Source organism: Delphinapterus leucas, chromosome 3, assembly GCF_059928025.1.
Source record: "Delphinapterus leucas isolate spDelLeu-1000000601 "Yukka" chromosome 3, BTC_Dleu_Yukka2, whole genome shotgun sequence".
NCBI classification, from domain to species: Eukaryota; Metazoa; Chordata; class Mammalia; order Artiodactyla; family Monodontidae; genus Delphinapterus; species Delphinapterus leucas.
In genome coordinates this window covers 30,246,171-30,268,388 of record NC_143131.1, presented here as the reverse complement: position 1 = coordinate 30,268,388, position 22,218 = coordinate 30,246,171, and the positions used below count along the sequence as shown (strand labels likewise).

Below are 22,218 nucleotides of genomic sequence, written 5' to 3'. Positions count from 1 at the left end.
TTTCCCTCAATTGATACCTGTATTTCCCTTCTCCCACAAGAGAATCTGGTTCCCAACAACATTAGTATATTTGCTCCATCCTACAATACACGTAAGGTAGTTTCAGAAATACCACACCAATACCACCAAAATATCCCCTAAGTAAAGCTCAAGATTTCTTCTTTTAGAGTTAATTCTGTCTTTAGAGCATGTCCCAAGGATGGTGTTCAGAGCAGCACATTCTAAACTTTCTTGCGTTAATTCTTCCTTGCTGTCAACAAGGGGGTTTTGTTTGTTTACGTTCAATTTCAGCTTTGGGGGTTTTCTTTTACAATCCTTGCTGGCTTATGCAAATTTTTTGGACAATACAGAAAACTCCCAATCTGAAGTTTCATGAGTCTCAGTATCTGCTGCTTCCTGCTCTTTTACCTACCCGTACGTGTCTCCACACTACCCTCCCCTTCAAAAAGAGCTTAGAAAATATCCAGGGAAAGTGCTACATAAAACTTGATCTGAATTGGGGCTGTCTCCCTGATACAATTAGAAGCCATAAACAAGAGGTATCATCGAGGAATACATATAGCTTTGGAGGGAAAAAATGGGCTGGTAAACAGAAGCATTTTCCTTGGTAAGAGAATACAAATACATGTGCTTATTGTTGCAATCTTTAGGACCTATCAGGTATAAGTCCCTCTCCATTCCATTTTGTCTTCACTCCAGTGGTTCTGACACACAAGAGAGAAAGTGTTCTAAACAAATGACTACAGAGTCTTTGGGTGGAAGATGATATGAGTCATTTTATAAAAGGAACATATAATTTGCTATGTGGTTTTGTAACTGAGACAAAAAGTTCCAAGTCACAATTTTAATAGTGATTAACTCATGTGTCATGTATCATTTTGGAATGTGAAAGACAAAATTATCAAACATATTATAGACATTTGGATAAATAAGCCAAATCTAAAGATTTATGAAAAATTATTAGTGTGTTACCTAAGTTTTCTTAAAAACAGTTCCAATTTTTAAAAAGAGCTACATTTAACATTTAATACTTAATATAAGCAAATACAATTAGATTATATTAAAATAGCACAGAAATCAATTCCATTCCCTGTAGAACCACCAAATACCCTTAGTAAAATGGGCAAGTTCATTTTGTTTTTATAGATTCAAAAAATCCACAAGACTGTGTTATACATATAACAACACAATACCCTTTTATTTAATAATAATTCTTAAGATAAGAGGTTAAGTTTGGACCCCCAGTATGAAATATTTAAACTTGAAAAAACATTTTTTTCCAAGAATCACAATCATTACAAGTTTCTAAGCAAATGCTCCTTTTTTTAACCACTTTTTTTCATGAAGTATAGTTAATTTACAATGTTGTATTAGTTTCAGGTGTGCAGTAAAGTGATTCAGTTACACACTTTTCAGATTCTTTTCCATTATACGTTACTACAAGATATTGAATATAGTTCCCCATGCTATACAGTAGGTCCCTGTTGGCTATCTGTTTTATATATAGTACTGTGTACATGTTAATCCCAAACTCCTAATTTGCCTCACCACCCCCCACCACTATCCCCTTTGGTAACCATAAGTTTGTTCTCTATGTCTGTGACTCTATTTCTGTTTTGTAAGTAAGTTCATTTGTATCATTTTTTTCCATTCCACAAATAGGTGGTATTTTATGATATTTGTCTTTGTCTGACTTACTTCACTTAATATGATAATCTCTAAGTCCATTCATGTTGCCGCAAATGGCATTATTTCACTCCTTTTTTATGGCTGAGTAATATTTCATTGTGTATATATACTGCACCTTCTTTATCCATTCATCTGTTGATGGACAATTAGGCTGCTTCCACGTCTTGGCTATTGTAAACAGTGCTTCTATGAACACTGGGGTGTATGTATCTTTTCAAATTAGAGTTTTCTCCAGACACATGCCCAGGAGTGGGTAAGCAAATGTTCTCTTTCCGAAATTTCATGTACATTATTACAATGATCAATCCCCAGGTTTTCATATATTTCTGAGTTGAACTGTTATATTGATTTAAAAATCTTGTCATCACATGTGTCCAAATATTTTTTTAATATGGTCCCCTCAGCTAATCTGTATTATGGGAATTCCACATGCCAAATTTTTAAACACACAGACAACAATAACTAGGTAAATTGGCCACATATATATGAGGTAAAGCACTGAAAAACCAAAATATTTTCAACTCCTTTTAATCTGTTTTACAATCAACATGAAATTAGGGAGTGACAGTCCCTCTCCTTAATACAGATTATACTGAATAAACAAGAGCACTCCAACTTTACATCTGATATTAAATGTTAATAAAACTTTTTCAACATACCTGTGCTGGTTTCTGTTTCTTTTTCTTCTGTTTTTTAGAAAGCCTAAGAACAAATATAAATCAAAACGTCAAATACTTGACTAAGTGGAAAGAAAAAATACTGAAATACTAGTGATACAAACAGAAATAAGATATTAAAACATATTTAATATCATAAAGCATTAAAATAAAAATATCCACATTATCATTTTAGAAAAATGTAACAGTGGTTCAACTGATAGTAGTTAGCATATCAATTACCCAGTTATAAAACCGATTTTAATAGTCATAATACAGTCTATAAAAATTATATGACATCATGTCTTTAACCATTTCAATACTATAAAGTTCTCTTAACTAGAAGAAACACAGAAAATATCAGTATAACAGAGTAACTTCTTTGAGATAAAACAGCACTTAAATGCAATCTCTAACGTGCTAAGTAGGTGTAGTGACATTTTTAGAAGTACTTTTGTTTTGGTGCATCCTCCATTTCTTCCTCAGAATTGGCATCCAGGCTGTTTTCATCAGTTTGAGGTCCTGAAAAATTTGCTTCCTCCTCCTCCAACTGTTGTTTTAACAAGGCAACCATTTCCCGATGCTTCTTTGATTTTTCATGATTCCTCATGCTGAAAGAACAAGCTGGTATGAGTGACTGCAATGGGATTAATTCACAAGAGTAGTTTACCTCCTTTTGCTTTTTTCCAGAGGGGTCTCCCTTCTCACTGCCACTACCCTAAATGTAAACTAAGACACACCTCTACCCTTCTGTGTGAAACTCCATAAGCAATGTCTAGTTCAGTGCCCCCATGGGCAACTAAATAACACTTCACAAAATAGAACTGACAACACTTAAGCTATGAGAGTTATATAAACTAAAAAGTAGAAAACTCGTGTCACTACTTTATCTCATCCTGTTCAGATCTGGATTTTTCTAGTTGGGGTTGCCTACTTTTCATTCCCACTAAAATTCTCTCCTTAAGACCGAGGTTCCTTAGAGAAATTGGAACATCTTGTGCCAGAAAGTGAGTGCTCAAAAATATGGCTGGGACATGTCAGAAGGACACAGGAGCCACGTTGAAGGAATTCTCACTAACCACATCTGGGAAATTTGAGCATGAGAAGGGCAACAATGAATTTTAAAGCACTGAAAAGAAATTCATACTGACAACAGACAGGTAAATGTTCTTGTGCACAGCAGAAGGTCAAATGATGACTTATGATGTAGGAGCACTGGCACTGGAAAAGCCTCGTTTTGAAATGATTATAGATAAGATTGGTACAAGCTGAAATCATCAGTGGGTGCTAAATCCAGGAAGGATATTTTGATGAAGAGAAAGATATCTGCATGGCTTTAAAGTGTCTCCCCGCATATTAAACATGCTGCAAGGGAAAAAATACTAACTATACAGTGGAAAAACAAGACAACACCTTGACTGGATGATCAAAATGATCACCACCAATGAGGGGCAGACAGACTTCTGTCCTTCCAGATAGAAACCCTGAGAGCAACACATGCTTACACAGTACTCCAGGTAGGAATGCACAACCTGAATCTAATCATGAGGAAATGGACACACCCAAATGAGAAATAGTCTGTTTTTAAAAAACATTTTAAAGGTCAGTTCTCTTCCAAAATGTCAATGGCACAGAAACGGGAACTGGTCCAGATTAAATGAGACTAAATAAATAAATGCAATACATGATCCTAGACGAGATCCTGTACTGAAGTTGGGAAAATGCTACATAGGACATTAATACAGGATCAACTGACAAAAGCGAAATATAGGCAGTAAATGGAATAAAAGTACTACATCAACGTTATAAATTTCCTGAAGTTGACGGCTGTGATTATGTAGAAGAATGTCCTTATTCTTAAGGAATATATACTGAGGTGTTCAGAGGTAAAGGAGCACTATGTATGTAACTTACTCTCAGATTATTCAGAAAGAACCTTGTCTGTGTGTGTGGAGAGAGAACGAGCACGTGCAAATGGGGCAAAATGTGAGCAACAGGTGAACCGGGCGCTCTACAGTCTATTCATGCAACTTGTCGGTAAGTTTGACGTCCTTTCCAAATACAAAAACTACTTTTAAAGCCTCCTTCATCGTTGCTTTTGTTTCCTTGCTTGTTTCTGCCCGCCTTGCGCCACTCCTCTGGCTATGCTATCGCTCTTCCCTGGGGTTACACAGTGATACCACTCAGGACTCCCAAGCTCCATTTCCATCCTTTGCCTCCTCCTTCTTTACTGCACGTGTTTTGCTTCTTTTCCCCTTGCTAATTCTACTCTCATCTTTTCCCAGATTCTAGCCGGCCCCTCCCCGCCTGCCTTATGATAGTATCCTTTCTAATACTGCTCTCTTCGTGACTGTTCCCCTAAGATAAAGTTCTTCGACTTCAGCTACTACAGGCAGGACACATCTGAAGTTCTCGGGCTGGTGGTAACGGTCCTCACGGGAGCGTGACGGCTGGAAGTGAGTTTGCACCAACTGTGGAGAAAGATGACTGGCCTCAGTTTAGCCCCCTTGCCTGTGTGACTCTGCCTTCCTCACCAAAGCAAGCAACGTTTCTTTCTGGAGATAGCGTACACGTTTAAAAAGCAGCTATTACACAGGAACATCACACGAATGAGAATCAGTCCAACAGGCTTACCTGCTGGTACAAATCCTTCTTCCTCCCCTGCTGGGAAGATATCCCCCAAGATGACAGGTGAGGGCTAGTGACCAACTGCTACAAGCATTTTTTTTAGGACTGTCAAAGTGCTACACTTCACCTCAAAAGAGGAGGTGAGTTCAAAGATATTAAACTTACGCCTTTTCCGTCTTGAAAGATTTGTCACATGCTGGGCAGTAAAGGCTATCATAAAGTTCTGCATCCTCAGCCTCGCCACTGTCTTTACCTACGAGAGGGAAGCCTACAGTTAAGAGTCCTGGTTGATTAGAACATAAATCTAAAACATGTTAACAAGTAACATCTCTTCAGTAAGTATCTAGAGTTGCACACATATCAGAAACTAAAATTTGTTGCTTCCTCACCAAGAAAAAACAATGTTACCGAGATGTGAGTTGGCCTTTTAAAAGCAGCACTGAATTATAAGGGAAGGCTTCCAAACAGATCACTATACCTTTCAAGTTCTTTTCATAAGCCTACTTAGAAGAAAATTCAAAAAATTCTCAGAGTCCTAGGTATGGGCTAAGTTCAGAAAATCAAATGTCATTTTCATAGTTCTATAACAAAGCAGTTTTTTCAACAAAGGTGTTTTAGTTTATCTCTTGAGCAAGATTTGGTGTGAACACATGTATAATTGTAATCTACTCTTCAATGCTTAAATAAGCTTAGCTTATGACATTCCATCATTATTAGAAAGACAGGTCATAAAATAGCGTATTACACGTAGAGTTTAACATTATCTTTACAGACTTTTATGAACTTGAAGCTTTATTACAACGGAATAATTATTATCAATATAGACCACAAAATCTAAGCTCAATTGAAAGTCTTTGCACAATCCCATATTCTATCTTTATAAGAAATAAACAAGTAAACTGATTGCCATTTTGGATTTACTATGGGATCGATAAAGAACCCAAGGTATCTCTTCTATATTCTACATTTTTTTTAATAATAAGTAATGGTAATATGATTCTGAAGGACATTCTCACTGAAATCATAAATGATCAAAATACCTCCAATGTTTCGTATAAGATACTTTCTAATTATGTGTACACTTTCAAATAGTTTGATTATTCAAATAGTTAATAAAGAATGCTGGATTTGAAGTCAAAATCTGGATCTAAGAATGTTCTCATATGTTCTCAGACATATGCCAGAGCTTCTCAGTAACAAAGAGATAACTATATGAGCAAAACCTACATATAAGGGACACAGTGTGAGGATCAAGCAAGATCTTATATGTGAAAGCACCTTATAAACTGTAAAACTCTACATAATTATGCCACCTCACATTTACACAGTGCTTCATAACTATCAAGGCACTTTCACACATACTACTTGCAATTCATTAAGAAAACATTTAATTTCATGATCACGTGGAATAAATAAAGTCTGTCATTTTATCATTTGAGCTATTAGTCTGAAAACCAACATTTGTAAGTAAGGTAAAATTAAGTAAACTATGTTTAGATCAGTTACTTTTATTTCTCATGGAACAGCCAGAGACAGTGGAGAAAGTCAGGTATATCAATCACTATTCTCAACAATGCCCAATCCTCTCCTTGTAAGGTAGTCACATGCCTGTGCTCTAGTGATAGAGGAAAAGAAAAGACACATTTCAGGACACCAAGAGAAGCCCCTCTACAAGTCAGAAATGAGACAATTTATATATGCCAGATAGACTCGTGCACAGTATCGGCTCTTCTGGAAAGAGTTACTATTAAAACTTGACCTACTGCTTAACTGCATTTTTTAAAAATAACCAGTTACACCTGACAATATGCCCACTTCTCAATATATTTATGAAGCCAAATGGTTCAAAACATGGTCAGAAAAGAGTTCGTTAATGAAATTACTGCAATTATACTACTTCCTTAGACTACCTTCACTTGGCCATGCCAAATTATTTTTCATTTCAATTATCTGCCATACTTAAAAACTGGGAGATGGCACATAAAAATCCAGTTTTCCAGCCTCACTTTAAAAACAAACAAACCAAACAAACATGAAACTGGCAACAATCGGCCGGAACCCAGGTGTTCTCCAGATTTTCATCTGCCCTCCCATTCGTTGTTGTCTCACACCTGAGCCCTTTATGGACCTCTGTGAGCATCCTGAGTGCACAACCCCTGAGCACAAAAACATTTATTTCCTACAGTTTCTTAGTGAATGGAGGAAGTTACCATCCTGTCCGTCTTGGAGTTCCCGTTCTTCCGCTTCATCTTCACCTGATCCATCTCCAAACTCCTTTTCATACTGCGCCTCCATCTCCCTGAGCTCCTTCTCCAAATCGGCCACCGTCATCCAGCTCTGCTCTTTGTACTGCTCCGCCAGTCTAGACACACACAGCACAGTCTCTGCATTGGTTTTATTTATTTTGGGGGCTTAAAACCCATCCCCAGGAGAGCTTCTTCCTCCCAAATTGTCAACGCCTACAAACTTAAAACCTGTGCTTGGCTGAAACAGGCAAAGTCACTTAAATCTGTTATCTGTTATGTGGTTGATTTTAATTGCTCCACTAGATAATGGGTTTTGAAACATATAACTCTTCGCAACTTACTAAAAGTCTTCAGGTGGGGACTTCCCTGGTGGCACAGTGGTTAAGAATCTGCCTGCCAACGCAGGGGACACGGGTTCGAGCCCTGGTCTGGGAAGATCCCACATGCCACGGAGCAACTAAGCCCGTGCGCCACAATTATGGAGTCTGCGCTCTAGAGCCCATGAGCCACAACTACTGGAGCCCACAGGCCTAGAGCCCGTGCTCCGCAACAAGAGAAGCCACCGCAAATGAGAAGCCCACACACTGCAACGAAGAGTAGCCCCCACTCGCCGCAACTAGAGAAAGCCCGCGCGCAGCGACGAAGACCCAACGCAGCCAAAAATAAATAAATAAATTTATTTATTAAAAAAAAAAGTCTTCAGGTGGTTTTAAACCGTAAGTGTCATGTAAAGTGCTAATTTTCAAAAGATGAGGTGGGTAGAACTTTCAAGAAGTGAATCGTTTTTTAAAGAATGCTATAATGCTCTGGACACAATGCCTTTACAGTGACTCAAAACAACAAAACTTTAAAGGCACTGAAATGAACTAAATATCTAAGAGCATACGGACAGAGTATTGTGTGGTACTTAAAAGCAGCGCACTGGACTGACTTCTAGGGTCCAATTCCCACCTCTGCAATTTATTAGCTATGTGATCTTGGGCCTCATTTCCTCAAAAGAAAGGATAAAAACCCGAACTTACTTCACAGAATTGTTGCAAGAAAAGCACTTACAACAGGGCCTTGTACAGGATGAGAAGTCGATTAACGTTAGTTATTATTAAACGTTACAAGAGTCTGAAAAGAATCTCAAGTATAAAGGGCCTCTGAAGGAAAACATCCAACTCAAAAGAAAAATTTTTTCACAGTAGATGAAAAGACATCGTCCAATGCCAGGATGTAAAAGAAAAGGATGAAGGCAGAATGAGGATTAAACCCCCCATGAAAGCACCACGTCAGGTATCCACTGATGCTTGCTGGGACCGGCACCTACTTATAGACAGGGTCCAGCCAGCACCACATACTTGGCCTGCTTTAGCTTCTGCTGCCGCCTCATTGCTTCGGCTTTCCTCGCCTTCTCTGCGTTCTGTTCTTCCACAAGTTTTCGATGAGCCTGCACTCTTCTATCTCTCTTACGGATGAAAGCTACCAGCTGACGGACAAGCTCATTCTTCTCTTTCCTTGCTTTGTCTCGAATCTTTTTGTTCTCTTTTTCCATGGCTCGTTTCTCCCAGTGGTTTGAAGCCTGTCGTGTATCATATTCTTCTTTCCAAGCAAAGTTCTTCTGAGTGCAGAAACTCTGCCAATAAGCGTAGAAAGGATGGACTACCTAGTGACAAAGAAAACAGGTAAAATGCTAGATTTTTATTTGGATTTCTTTTTTAGTAAGGCAGCAAATATCGCTGGTGCAAAACATCTAACCTCCTTTCTTCGTATATACAACTTTACTATTAATCAACAGAGAAGACAGTCCTTTGAAGGCTTTACAAAATAACTCTTCAGAATGAATTTGATGAGCAAATTAATGGAATGGGACCAAGATCACTAAATAGTGAAAAGACGGGAGGTGATCAGGAAAAGAAAGAGAGGAAGAGAGTCACAGTAAAAGACCGAGAACTAGAACCCTTCTCCTTAAAATAAAAAAATAGGGAAAAGATACACTGACAAATGCTAATTACAAAATGGCAATGAATTTTTCTTCTACCGTATCATAGTCACTCTGGGAGTCTCCAAAAGTTGGGAAATCCTCAACATCCTCTTCTAAAGAAGATTCTAGTTCTTCCTTGGCAATCATTTCAAAAGCATTACGATACACTGTATAAAAGCCCTAAAAAACAGTAACAGAAACACAAATTCTTAACACTCTTGTAGTTTAATTATAGAGTAAGATTTTAAAATGCAACATGAAAAACTTTAATGTTACAGAATTACAGTCCCAAGCTCGGTCACTGAAAGTACATTTAGTTTTCAACTGAAGGTCTTTATATGCTGACAGTTTAAATATGAAAGCTCTGTTTTTCAGTTTCCAAAATGAACATTCCTTCACCTTCTATTGTAGAATAATTTTAGGAATTCTCTTTGCATTTGAGAGTCTTACTTAAGTACTTGATAAGAAATTATCAGTGAGTTCATTTCTTACCTTTTCATCATCTCCATAACCAGAGTAACAGGTCACAGTGAAATAGTGAAGCAAATCTAAGCTGTCATCTTGATACTCTCCAGCAAGCCCACCTTTAAGCAGAGCCTCTCTATGATTATCATACCTAAACCAAAAAAATTAGCGACATCAGTGAAGGCTGAATAAATAAGAATTCAAAAGGATTCCTTACTCTGAAACAGTCAAAATATAATTATTGTACATTTTAACATGGTCAACCCACAACCAAAAAATCTGAAGAAAAATATCAACAGGTAAAGACTTAATAATCTTTCACAGAAGTGCTGATTAAAACTATGACTGCAACTCCCAGTACGTTACAGGCAGTATACGGTACTAGCCAATAGGAAGAGGGGAATTTAATGAGCCAGGGAATGTCCATGACTCTCCCAGAAACGCAGCTGCACTTTCACACGAAAGAGACCTTACTAAATAAGACAGTAGTGGACATCATCTGGTCCACAGGCTAATTACACATTTGGGATCTGGGAATTTACCAACATGGACCAGAATAAAACTCTTCTAATGTTTATGTAAACAATCTAGGAGCTTCACACACATACAACTGCCCCTCACTCTGTAAAGCTGGTTATTACCCTCGTTTGATATAACAGGAAACTGAAGCTCAGCAATATTACATAACATTGTCCACAGTCATAAAGCCAATGAGCAGCAGAGCTAGAATTCAAAACCATGCGTCCTGCACCAGAGGCCCATGCTCCTCGCCACCGTGCAGTACTGCCTCCAGATGACAGGACAGTTAATAGGCAGGGCCTTCAAACAAAAAGACAAGGGGAACCTCGGGACAAGAAAACAGCCTAAGATCTAGAGAAGAGCTAGAGTAAAAGGCAGGCAGGAAAGAATTTCAAAGTTTCCAAAGGAAGGCAAAAGCATTTAAGGCCAGATTTCCAAATTCCTCAGGAGGAGAAAAATTTAGGATTCTCTGATTTTTATATAAAAGATAATTTAATAAGAATTTTCCTCCAGACGCAGCCTCTGAGTCGCCCGGCACCTTCTGTTTGGTCAGCGGCGTAAGGGTCTCACCGAGGCGTGTCGTCCGCGCCGCTCGGCCCGTTGTACGCCCGTGCGCTCGCCCGCCCACCCGGCCCGCGGAGCTCCTGCCCGTGTCCCCCGGCTGGCCCGGGGGTCCGGACACCGCCTCGATGGCGGCTCTGCCTGACGCGCGGACTGGACCGCAGCCCGCACCCTGAACGGACGGCGTCATGAGGCACCTGCTGTACTTCTGCCGCGGCCAGGTGGTGCGGTTCGGTCGCGGCCCCAAGCACCTGGGCATCCCTACAGCTAACTTTCCTGAACAAGTAGTAGATAATCTTCCGGCTGATGCATCCACTGGCGTGTATCATGGTTGGGCCAGTGATGGAAGTGGAGACGTCCATAAGATGGTGGTGAGCATAGGATGGAACCCATACTGCAAGAATACAAAAAAGTCCATGGAAGCTCATATCATGCACACTTTCAAAGAGGACTTCTATGGGGAAATTCTTCCTACCTCAGACCAGAAAAGAACTGATTCTTTAGAGTCACTTATTTCAGCAATTCAAGGTGATACTGAGGAAGCTAAGAAACGACTAGATTTACCAGAACATTGGAAACTCAAAGAAGACAATTTCTTCCAGGTTCCTAAAAGCAAAATAATGAATTGCCACTGATGGAAAAGCATCTTATTTATTCATTCACTGTTTTCTAATATTTTACTGCTCATAACTCTAGTCTCATCTTGGTTATATTTTAAAAATCAAACATTTTCCTACAGCTGTGAATTAAACAGTCCAATGTAGTTACCATATTATGTTCCAGCTGTTCAACTAAACCCATCACGTTACAGGACTAAAAAGGTTCATTTTAAAAATCAAGATGCTTTTTTATGTAATATGTTGATTAAAATGTACCACTAGAAAGGCCTTAAGTGTTTTACAATGGGAATGAAATATATATAAATATGGGTAACAGGCAAGTCACTAGTTTGAGATGAGAACTGTAACTCTCACGGTAAAGTTCTAGCATGCATGTGCCTGTGTAGCATGCTCTGCTAGTCAGAAGGCTTATAAAAGTAACTACATTAAGCAGAAGCTAGACAGTTTACTACAAACTTAAGGGGAAAAATTCCAGACTTTGTATTTTTGATATTTTGCACATTTATTTATTATTATAGACATGAAGACTTGAGAAATTTCATTTTAGTCAGTCATTTCCTTTAAGGGCTCAGGTCACCGTACTGTGTTCCATTTTTGTTACAGCTGCCTCAGTTCTAATTGGTCTAGACTCTCTCCCTATTATTTTTTTGTTTTTCTTTTAAAACAGTAAAATGAGTGTTTTTGGAATCTCTAGTTCTCATTTTTGTCTTGTAAAACACTTCTCTCTTTCTAAGGGTAGATATTCTTCAACATTTTTCTTAACTTTTGTTTCCTGTAAACAATTGTCAGTGTCAGTTCTTCCATTTAGAATATCCAACTCTACATTTACAAAATGTAGAGTTTCATCTGCGTCTGTATCTGCCATCCCATCCCTTCACTATATGAACAGTGATTAAGCGCATATCTCTTACATTTTAGAAAAAACGCCCAAAAGTGCATCTGTAGGTTTCCTCAAAGTTTAAACGAACACCTAGCATTTCATTTATCTATATCAGTTTCTTAAACCACACAAAATACTTGTTTCCCCCCCAGGGAAACTATTTAAGAGCCAACTAAACTATGAACTACACAGTTATTTGTTTTTAATGTGATTATATGCTCCTGAGCAAATGCAAACTGTTGTAGTTGTGTGTGCACAATGTAATTTAAGGCTAAAGAGTGTTATCTAGAATTTTAAAGATAACTCATTATCAAACCATTTTTCCCTAATGTGCATAAATGAGAGAACTGATTTTAACAAAACTGTTTATATAATATTTAGAAGAACATCTAAAGCTAATGTTGGAGAAGGGGGAAGCAGGAATAAATTCAGTGGGATTGTCTGAGTTTTTGGTGTATGAATTTATGGTAAACAGTGTAGTATGTGTCTTTTTCATTTCTTCTTTATAGAAATACTTCGAAAATGTAATTTAATGTTAGAAATCCTATACTTGAAAGAAGCCTCAATTATCAGTGGTTCTATGAAACAAAGTTAAAAACAAACATGGAAAGTGTAAAAAAGATTTGTGTTTGTGTGAGTAGCTTGTGACAGATTGTGTCCTCATTAAGTGTGAAAATTCTTTGATATTGTCACCTTACATTTTGTTAAATATCGCTTTTGAAAAGCCTATAGTGTGTGGTTTAGGAGTTAGTTAATAGTGTCTACATTTTTTTAAGTTTTATATTATTTATATATTATAAGAAATCGCAGTAGGGCCATTTTCGATTAGTCGGTGTTTTCAGGCCTTGAAATAAATCTTGACCAAGTGAAAAAAAAAAAAATTTTCTTTACAGCCTTTCTCCCTTGACAGCTGGCCGTGCTTGTATGCTATCACACAGAAGACTTGCACGGGTGAACTGAACACCCACCTGCTCTGCGGGATCTTGCACAGTTATGTCAGGACTTTGTAGCAAAAAGTTCACTGAGAATCTGGAAACCCAGAACTTCAAACGGAGAAATTTTTGTTTGGAAATGGCATTAAATGATCGGGTCATCATGAGTTAAAGAATCTGTCATAGACGTAGAAGCTTAACTCAATTTCTTTAATAAAGTAGTTCTTGGGAAAATATTACAATTCTTGATGAAAACACTATATCTGTTTTTTAAGGAAAAGTCAACATTCTTCCTTTTCTGACATCAGTAAATTTGTCAGACATCAAAAAGGCCTTATTCAAAGAGAAGGCACTTCATAAGTATCAAAATTATAACTATCTACGATTGCCAAGCTTTGTGTTTCATCATCTATAATATCAGAGTTGGAGTAATCATCTCTAAGGCTCCTTCCTACCAACACACTGCATTTTATATAATGAATAGGCGACTAGTGCTTTAGAACACACCCCAAACCATTTAACATATTAAATTTTTAAAAAACCCTCTGTTGACCATTCTTCCCAACAAGATACACAAGGAGGGACAGCGTGACGCTCACCATGCTCTTTCCTGAGGGTCGCTTAGCACATCATACGCTGCTTGGATTAGTTTAAATTGTTCCGCTGCTTCTGCGGCATTATCCAGATTTTTATCTGTTAAAATAAAGGCACAGGAATTCAGTCATCAAGAAAGTAAAGGACAGACTCTAAAAGGGACCTCTTCCATCAGAAATGCCATAAATAGATGAGTGTACAAAAATGAAGAAAAACAACTAAGGAAAACCAGAAAACGGATGACAGCTGATAATCAGGATCTGTTGTAAGTGGGAACCTGAGCAGAAATTTCATGCTTTTCTCTAGCTCTCAGTGCGCAACTGAGCACTCAAGCTGGATATCCACAAACAGAAAACGCTGGGTAGTACACATTTTATTTTTAGAAGGAATAAAATACATAAATCGATCATTTATAGAAAGGCTGTTACTATTCAGTGCTAGATTATGTTTAATCCATCTTTACCACCATCCTTAAGGTTTTCTTTCTTACCAGCATATACCAAAATAAATCTCATAAACTTTAAAAACGATGTGCTAACTAATTACTTTTCCCCTAATTAGTTGTGCTTCCTTAACTGCTGAATTCAGAAAGCATCTTTGCCTCAGGGTGGTAGCCAGCTTCCAAGATGGCCCCCAAGGACCCCCACCTCCTGGCACTCATGCCCTGTGTGGTCTCCTCCCATGTCACCGGGGTTGGTCTCTGTGACCAACAGCAGGTGGCAGGAGTGGTGACGGTGCAGGACATTACTTCCAAGATTAGATCATGAAAGACTGCAGTTTGCATCTTGGGCGCTCGCTCTCTCTTGGATCGCTGGGAGTAGCCAGCTGCCACAGACACTCCAGTGGTCCATGAGAAGCCCACGTGGTGAAGAACGGAGGCCTCCGGCCCACAGCCAACAAGGAACTGAGGCCCGCCATTACTGTGGGGGTGAGCTTGAAAGTGGGTTTTCCCAGACAATGGTGATTCAACCTGGTGAGAAAGCTTGAGCCAAACCACCCAGCTACACCATTCTGATTCTGATCCCCAGAAACCGTGTGAGTCCGTATTATGAAAATATTTGCTAAAAAAAAAGAAAGTATTTGCTGTTTGTTGTTTTAAGCCCTAAATTTTCAGTAATTTGTTACACAGCAATACATAACTAATACACTCAGAAAGTAAAATATTTTGAACCTACCGTGGAGTACATCAATGTTCTTTAAGCTACAACCCAATATCTGCCTCTAAGAAAAAAATATGACAGAAATAGTCTTAAAACAAGGCCCTCAAGGGTATCCTACCTCCTCTTTGCAGATACCATTACACAGTCCCAAGTCCTTCAAGCGGCCTTCTGCTCAACAACTGACACAGACAACACTTTCTCAAGTGCAGCAATTTGCCATAGCTCTTTTTACTAAGATGCTTTAACACAAAAAGCTTTAGATATAGAATCATGCTCCCCTGGAACTAAAAAAAAAAGTAATAAACAGAAACAAAAAAAACTCCATCACAGGAGCCTAGCTGTATAAGTAATACAACGCTGGTCTAACTCCCCTTCCACAGAGCAGCCCATGGGTCATCTCCTAGCCTACCTCTTCTCTGGACTAAATCTCCCATTTCTTATGCACACTATAATACCCTCTACTTCAAATGCTGTCAAAGACAGTGATCATCAAGGAGCCATTCATTAATTCCTTAACATTCTACTTCTAATCACTATAGCTAATTATATTAGCTTTTAGCAACAATATCACAGTAAGCCATATTGAATTTATAGGTGACAAAGTTTCAAGTATTTTTCATATTAATTACTGACAAGAGGGACTTCCTTGGTGGCGCAGTGGTTAAGACTCCATGCTCCCAATACAGGAAGCTGGGGTTTGATCCCCGGTCAGGACCTAGATCCCACATGCATGCCGCAACTAAGAGTTTCCTGCCACAACTAAGACCCGATGCAACTAAATAAATAAATAAATATGTTTTAAAAAAGTTCCTGACAAGCCAATATAACTGTATAACAAATATTTTTTTAACTCAAACATAGTACTCAATCCATTCTGTGGTAGATACTAAAGGTTAGATCATCCAACACCTCCCCCTCCTTTATCTCTTGCAGCCTTTACTGTGGAGGCTGGATAAGCTAAAAAATAAGCAAGTATTTTAGCTTATCCAGCCTCACTTGCTGCTAGGAAGGGTCGTGACACAGTTCTGACCAATGAGATGAAAGCAGAAGTCTGTTAGTGTATTTTCTTTCCTTCCTCTTTTTGTCTTGTACATGGGCATGAGAGCTGGAGCTTCAGCAGCCATCTTGAGACCATGAAGAAAAAGTCAAGAGATTCACTGTGACATTACTTAGCCACTGAAACAATGCCAGCAGGCACCTACCTCCAAAACTCTTTGTGGTGAGAAAAATAAATTCTTAACTTACTAAGCCACTGTGGCTAGGTTTTCCATTATTTCCAATGCATACTATCAAATTCCATCTTGTATGTGGCCTTGCTGCAATTGGATTCTAAACACAGGACACCCAGTATCCTGTTTTGATAATTTTAGATTTAATTATTTTGGATTTTTATTACTACTCTGTGGCAAATACTACTAGTTGCCTACTCGATATCCATTCTCCTCTTCCTCCTAACAAAACCTGATTTTGATCACAGTGGTAATACACACACTTTAAAAATTCACCTCCCCAGACTTTCTTGAAGTTGGGGTTGTCAGGTGACCCAGTTTTAGCCAATCAGATACAAACACAAATCTACTAAGTGAAGCTCCTAGGAGAAGATTGTTTCTCCTGATCAAAGGGATGGGCCTGGGTGGCACTCACCTTATGCCCTTAACTCATCCCCTGTGTCCTGCCCAAAGCCCGGGTATACTGCCTGCAGGCAGATTATGAGGACTGAGGCAGAGACTGCTACTTCATCCCCTTCCTCCGGTAACAACTGACTCCTGATTTTATGGGGGCACCTGATCCCCCAAATAAAGACTCCATTTCCAGTCTCCCTTGAAGCTTGGCATGACCATGTGACTAAGCTCCGGTCAATAAAATCTATAAAAGTATTCTATGGTGGCTTTTAAGACTTCCTTGAAAGGCAACCAGCACACACTCCGTCCCTGCTTTAATCTTTCCTCCTCCACACTGCTGCCTGGGATCCCCTGCTGCCGTTTCAGATGGTGAGCGAGGCCTCACCTCACAGCTGCTGAGCAGAGTCCAAGGACCTCATGGAGGAGACCTGCTACACTGGGGCTCACCTGCCCCTCTCTGCACCTCCACACGAGTAATGAACTTCTTTGAGGCTTAACTGCTTACACTTGATGAAAGGACTCAAGTCTTATGGTCAGGATGATGGACCAGGTCTTCGATGGCTTCATCAAGCAGCTGGAGCTACCAAGATGGGCCACCTCTGGATTTCTTGCTACATGAAGAAAATAAAATGACTATTTGTTTTGACCACAATTGCCAGTTTCCTGTCACGTGCAGCTGAACACAATCCTGATATGCCTCCAGGGTGACAGTCCAGCTCATGACTTCTGTGTCTTCGTCAAATCATTAATAACATTTTGGTCAGATAAACAAAAAAAGCATAGTTCAAATAGCTAGCTAGTGGGAAGCAGCCGCATAGCACAGGGAGATCAGCTCAGTGCTTTGTAACCACCTAGAGGGGTGGGATAGGGAGGGTGGGAGGGAGGGAGACACAAGAGGGAAGAGATATGGGAACATATGTATACATATAGCTGATTCACTTTGTTATATGGCAGAAACTAACACACCATTGTAGAGCAATTATACTCCAATAAAGATGTTAAATTAAAAAAAAAATTAAAGCAGAAAGGCAGAAAAAGCCAGCAACTGAATCCCCTGACATGAGACAAAAAAGGCGGCTGTTTGGGGTGGTACGTGGTGGCTGTCTTCACCTTTTCATCTGTACTTTGTTGTCCTGTTTCTTCCCACTCCCTTCCTTCCTCCCTCAAAGAAGTCTGGTAAGAGCTAAAGCTTTTAAACATAAAAACCCACCAGTGTACCATCTGAAAGTAAGATCTAATCACTTGCTGGAGCTTCTTTTTTAACTAGTTTTTTCAATCTGTCATATGGCTTTTTATTTCACTTAAATATACTTGTAACTGGTTGACCAGGAGGTTGAACATGACTGTAGTTGAGTTAACAAGCAGTCATAAAAAATGGAAAGCCCACCTTAATTATTAGCCAAATGCAAAAGCCACAGGTATTGCAAATCCAGTCATTAAAGTTTAAAAGGCATTCTCATACTATCCTGTGCTTGTCTCTTGATCCATTCACACCGTCTTCCACTTTGTCCCAAATGTTTTCACGCTACCTTCTAGAACATTTCATGGACTGTGCCTTTTAAGTCCTGCCTTGACTGAAGCCAGGTTCCCTGAGAACACCACGTCCCTACAGGCCTCTCGGGCTCCAGCACAGCTGTCATACAGCAGGTTCGGTGGTAAAGCTGACATCCTCCTGGTCACTGATTCTCTATTCACCCCTGAGGACAAACCAGCATTCCTTCGAGATTCAGGCCATTTGGCCATCTCTTCGTCTTCCCCTCCTTCTCACTGTCCACTCGCCTCCCAACTACTCCCCCTACTCACTGAGGATTTTAGCACGTGACTCAGGCTCCACCCCCAGGTCCTATCCTCATCCTAGTCATGTCAGTGTCCTGGACCTACTGGTCTCCCTACCTCCAGCCTTGCCCTCTCCAATCCATTCTCCCCACTACAGCCCGAGAGATACAAGAAAAATACAAACCTATCATTTCTCCTGCTTCCAACCCTTCAATGGCTTCCCAACACCCTTAGGTTAAAACCCAATCTGCCTAATGCAGGTTACCACAACCTTCAAGACCGGGCCCCTGCTCACCTGGGCAGGCTCACCTCTTTCCCTTACTAGACTCTGCCGTGCCCTCTCTTGCCTTCCACCTCCTGTATTCCCTGTGTTCCCGCTTTAGGTCTCGACCTAGATGTCACTTCTTCAGGGATGCACATCTATCCCACCCACTAGAAAACCCAGTCCAGATTGGTACATGTGCTCATAAGCACCTTGTATTTGCCCTCATACTGCCCTTATCTCACCGGATGAAAAGTGACTGCTTTCCTCTGTGTTTCCCAGAAGACAGCAGGGCCAGCAGGGCAGGGACCACCCCTGTCTCGTTCCACAGTAAGGTGTTCAGGGAACAGTCGTCAGATGAATTACTGAAAGCCTGGCTTTCACAAGGAGTAACCTCACTACGCAGTGCTATTGACCCTACTGGAAATCATTCTCAGTTCCTCAATAGCAGAAATAAAGGTAATCTCTTTCTTTCTTAACAATGAAAATGGGCAGCCTTTCTATATGAGGTACATATTAGTCTTTGAAGCACAGCCCATATGTCTTCTAACATCTAACACAGTACCTTACACACAGAATGAAATTAAACATTTGCTGAGTGTCAGACTTAACAAATTAATGAGCCAGCAAAGCAAAGCATATCAAAATCATGCATCTCCTGGGACAGTATTTACCCCTTATATGTATAGGCATTTTCAAACCAAGATATTTAGGATGTTACGAATTCTGATGACATTCAAAGAAGCTATTCACATTTAGTTACTAACACATTTGGTTTCAAAGTAGTTAACTGATATTTTAGTAACATTTGCCTTCTTCTTTGCACTGATTTCCAACTAGTCACCAAATCTGGTAATTTTTCTTTTGCAACTTCTCTTCATCCCAGGCCTTACCCTTCCCACTGACCCCAAGCCTAGTTTTGGCCCATCGGTGCCCAAGGCGGACTCTACCTGACTTCTGTCTCTACCCCTCCTCATACTACTAAGCTGCCTTCATAGCACCTTCCCAAGACATCTTAATAAAACCAGCCTCAACTCTCCACTATTGGATAAACAAATTTCACAGTCCTTCGCCTAACATTCAAAGCCCCTTACAATCTAATCTCAAACTACTACTCAAAAACGTTTTAATACTGTCATCAAAATTATATATGCACTTGGTGACACGCAGTAATCCTCTTTCCCACCCAGAGTCAACAAATTCTTAACTCGATTTCTAACGGTAACCCCTATTACTCTTACACTAATTTTGGACCTATTAATTTTGGGTATAGCTAATGACTTCTTAATGAACATTTAGCTCATTTACCTCTTCCCTTCCAAAAAACATCAGATGTTTTTTAGTTCCTCTGTTGGTCATCATTACAACTTTAAGCAACAAACCCATACCTTTACTTCCTGTTCCATCAACTATAACCATTACCTTCTGACTTTGGGTCCCTAGCCCTTCCTTCAGCTCTTCTCTCAACCCATATTTTCAGACTTCCGATAAACACTGCCTTCGGTCGAACTGTCCCCTAGGCCATCTTTGGGACACTCAGTGCTCTTTCCCATACTGTTATATTCACTTCTCTCAATCTCATTCCTCCAGGATCCAGCTAATGGCTAGACTCCTCTGCCAAGGGGGAGCCTCACTGCCTTTCAGTACACAGTGGACCCTGAATCCCTGGGGCAGTTATTAGTTGTTCTATCAACACAACTACCAATTATATATGCTATGCTATTTTGTTTGCATTTGTATTTAACTTTTCGTGTGTGTAAGGCATGTTTTCCAAACAAGACTCTGAGGTTTCCATCTTAGCATTTCAGAGACTCTAGAAACATGCTTATGGACTAGTACTAATACGAAAGCCTCTTATAAACCTCAAAAAGCTGAGATTCAAATTCTGTCTTAGCTCCCCAGTCTAGAAGATCAAATTACTTCACGACAGTCACAAAGGCCTGGACTACAACCAAATAAAACATCCAAAGGAAGCACACTTCTAAGTAAACACATGAACTTCACTAGGGAAGACACTCAAAATCCGAAGTGAAGTACAGGGTCTTTTCTCCAAAAGAGAAAAAAAAAGCCATAGCCATTAAAAAGACATTTCACTAGCTCCTTTGTCTTAATTACACTTAAGTAGCTGGGATTCCTTGATGAAGCTAAGGGCCGCCGAGGAGAAGCCCGGGGAAGCCGAGCTGCAGGGGAGTCCAGCAAGGGACTAGCCTGAGGTAGGACTGGGTTAAGAGCTCGCGACTCCTCCCCGCTCGGGGCCGTCTGCGAAGGAGTGGGAGGGGCAGGGAAGTCTCTAGGACATTATCTTTCCCCAGCCATTAGCCACGCGGGAACCGGGGGGGCGGGGGGGAGGGGCGTCTAGGAAGGGACGAGGTGCTCGGGGCTCGAGTGAAGCCTGGGGGTGGAGGGCTGCGTCCACCGAGGAGCCGAGGACGCTCATCGCCAGGACTGCGCAGGGGCCACCTGGCCGGGCGCCGGCCCGACTTCCAGGGCGAGGGGAGTTACCGAGCGGGCGGCTCCGGACACAGCCAGGTCCCTGGAGTTACCCTAGGGAGAGGGTTGCGAAAGGTCGCGAGGGCCAAGGCTTCTGCGAGGGGCCACGGCGCTTGCGGAGTAGTTACCCGGGTGCCATTTCAGGGCCAGCTTCCGATAGGCCTTCTTGAGCTCCTCCTCGCTGGCGTCGCGCCGCACCCCCAGCGCCTCGTAGTGACACTCCATCGCCCGGCCGGGCGGGGGGCTCAGGCCGGGGCCCGGGGCGGGGCCGGTGCCCGGGCCCGGGCCGAAGTGGTGGTGGTGGCGCTGGTGGTTCTCTCCTGTGGCAGGAGCCCGGCGCCCGCACCGGGCCAGCCAACGAACGCGGCGGCAGCGACGGCGGCACGGGGCGACGGTGGCGCGCGGCGGCGAAAGGCGGCGCCGGTTGCGGCACACGGGAGCGCGGAGGGGGCGTTACCGGAGGCCGCGGCTCCGCATGGGCTGGGGGGAGGACCCTGTTCCGGAAATAGCCGCTCAGGAGGGAGGCGGAGCCGCGGAGGGACGGAGGTGGGGCCTTAGGAGAACGGAGGCGGGGCCACGGGAGGCGGGGCCCCGGTGGGTGTTATTGTGAGGGACACAGAGGGCGGTCAGAGTGACACCAACTTGACAGCCGACCTGAGAGCTAACATAGGAGTCTCATGGGATGATATTCTGGAAAACATCTTGTGGTTCTTTAACGTGAGCCCCGCTTTTACAGATGAGGACGACACTCAGGCAAGTGGTTTGCTCAAGCCTCCCCAACCAATCAGTGGCAGGATTCGGTTGGATCGAATCCAGGTTTTTTAACTCTTCAGATATCTTCGGTTACCACTTAATGGGATCTCTAATATTGCTTGTCCTGACCAATGTGCATGAGAAATAAGAGTAGATGACTTAAACTGAAACAATTTAAGAGGAAGCATCAACACGTTTTGAAGTAACATAGTACTACATGTTTTACCACCAATGTGAATGAAATTGTGCTGGTCCATCCATCACTCTTTAATCCTAACTTTTTGGCCTCTAAACCTACATTTCCAAGATTGGTTTACTTTAAGAATGAAGTTAAGGGAATTCCCTGACAGTCCAGTGGTTAGGACATGGCGCTTTCACTGCCAAGGGCCGGGTTCCATC

The 22,218-nt window shown here is 41.1% G+C and overlaps 1 protein-coding gene across 5 annotated transcripts in view; it reads right to left on the bottom strand.

Moving 5' to 3' along the window:
• Nucleotides 1-21,522, bottom strand: part of DNAJC21 (DnaJ heat shock protein family (Hsp40) member C21) — a 32,541-nt gene extending 11,019 nt beyond the window's left edge. For 2 of the 5 annotated variants that reach the window (XR_002648236.3, XM_022599522.3), the window contains exons 1-9: nt 21,195-21,499; nt 13,762-13,855; nt 9,678-9,801; nt 9,243-9,365; nt 8,563-8,867; nt 7,184-7,335; nt 5,139-5,226; nt 2,798-2,956; nt 2,349-2,391 (exon numbers count right to left, since the gene is read on the bottom strand). Coding sequence is in view for 4 of the 5 variants with exons in the window: in XM_022599522.3 (XP_022455230.1) it covers nt 2,349-2,391; nt 2,798-2,956; nt 5,139-5,226; nt 7,184-7,335; nt 8,563-8,867; nt 9,243-9,365; nt 9,678-9,801; nt 13,762-13,855; nt 21,195-21,291 (1,185 nt within the window). In the remaining variant the exon portion in view is untranslated. The other 3 variants (XM_089908752.1, XM_022599529.2, XM_089908753.1) reach the window with 3 other exon arrangements.
• Between the last annotated feature and the right edge of the window lie 696 nt (nt 21,523-22,218).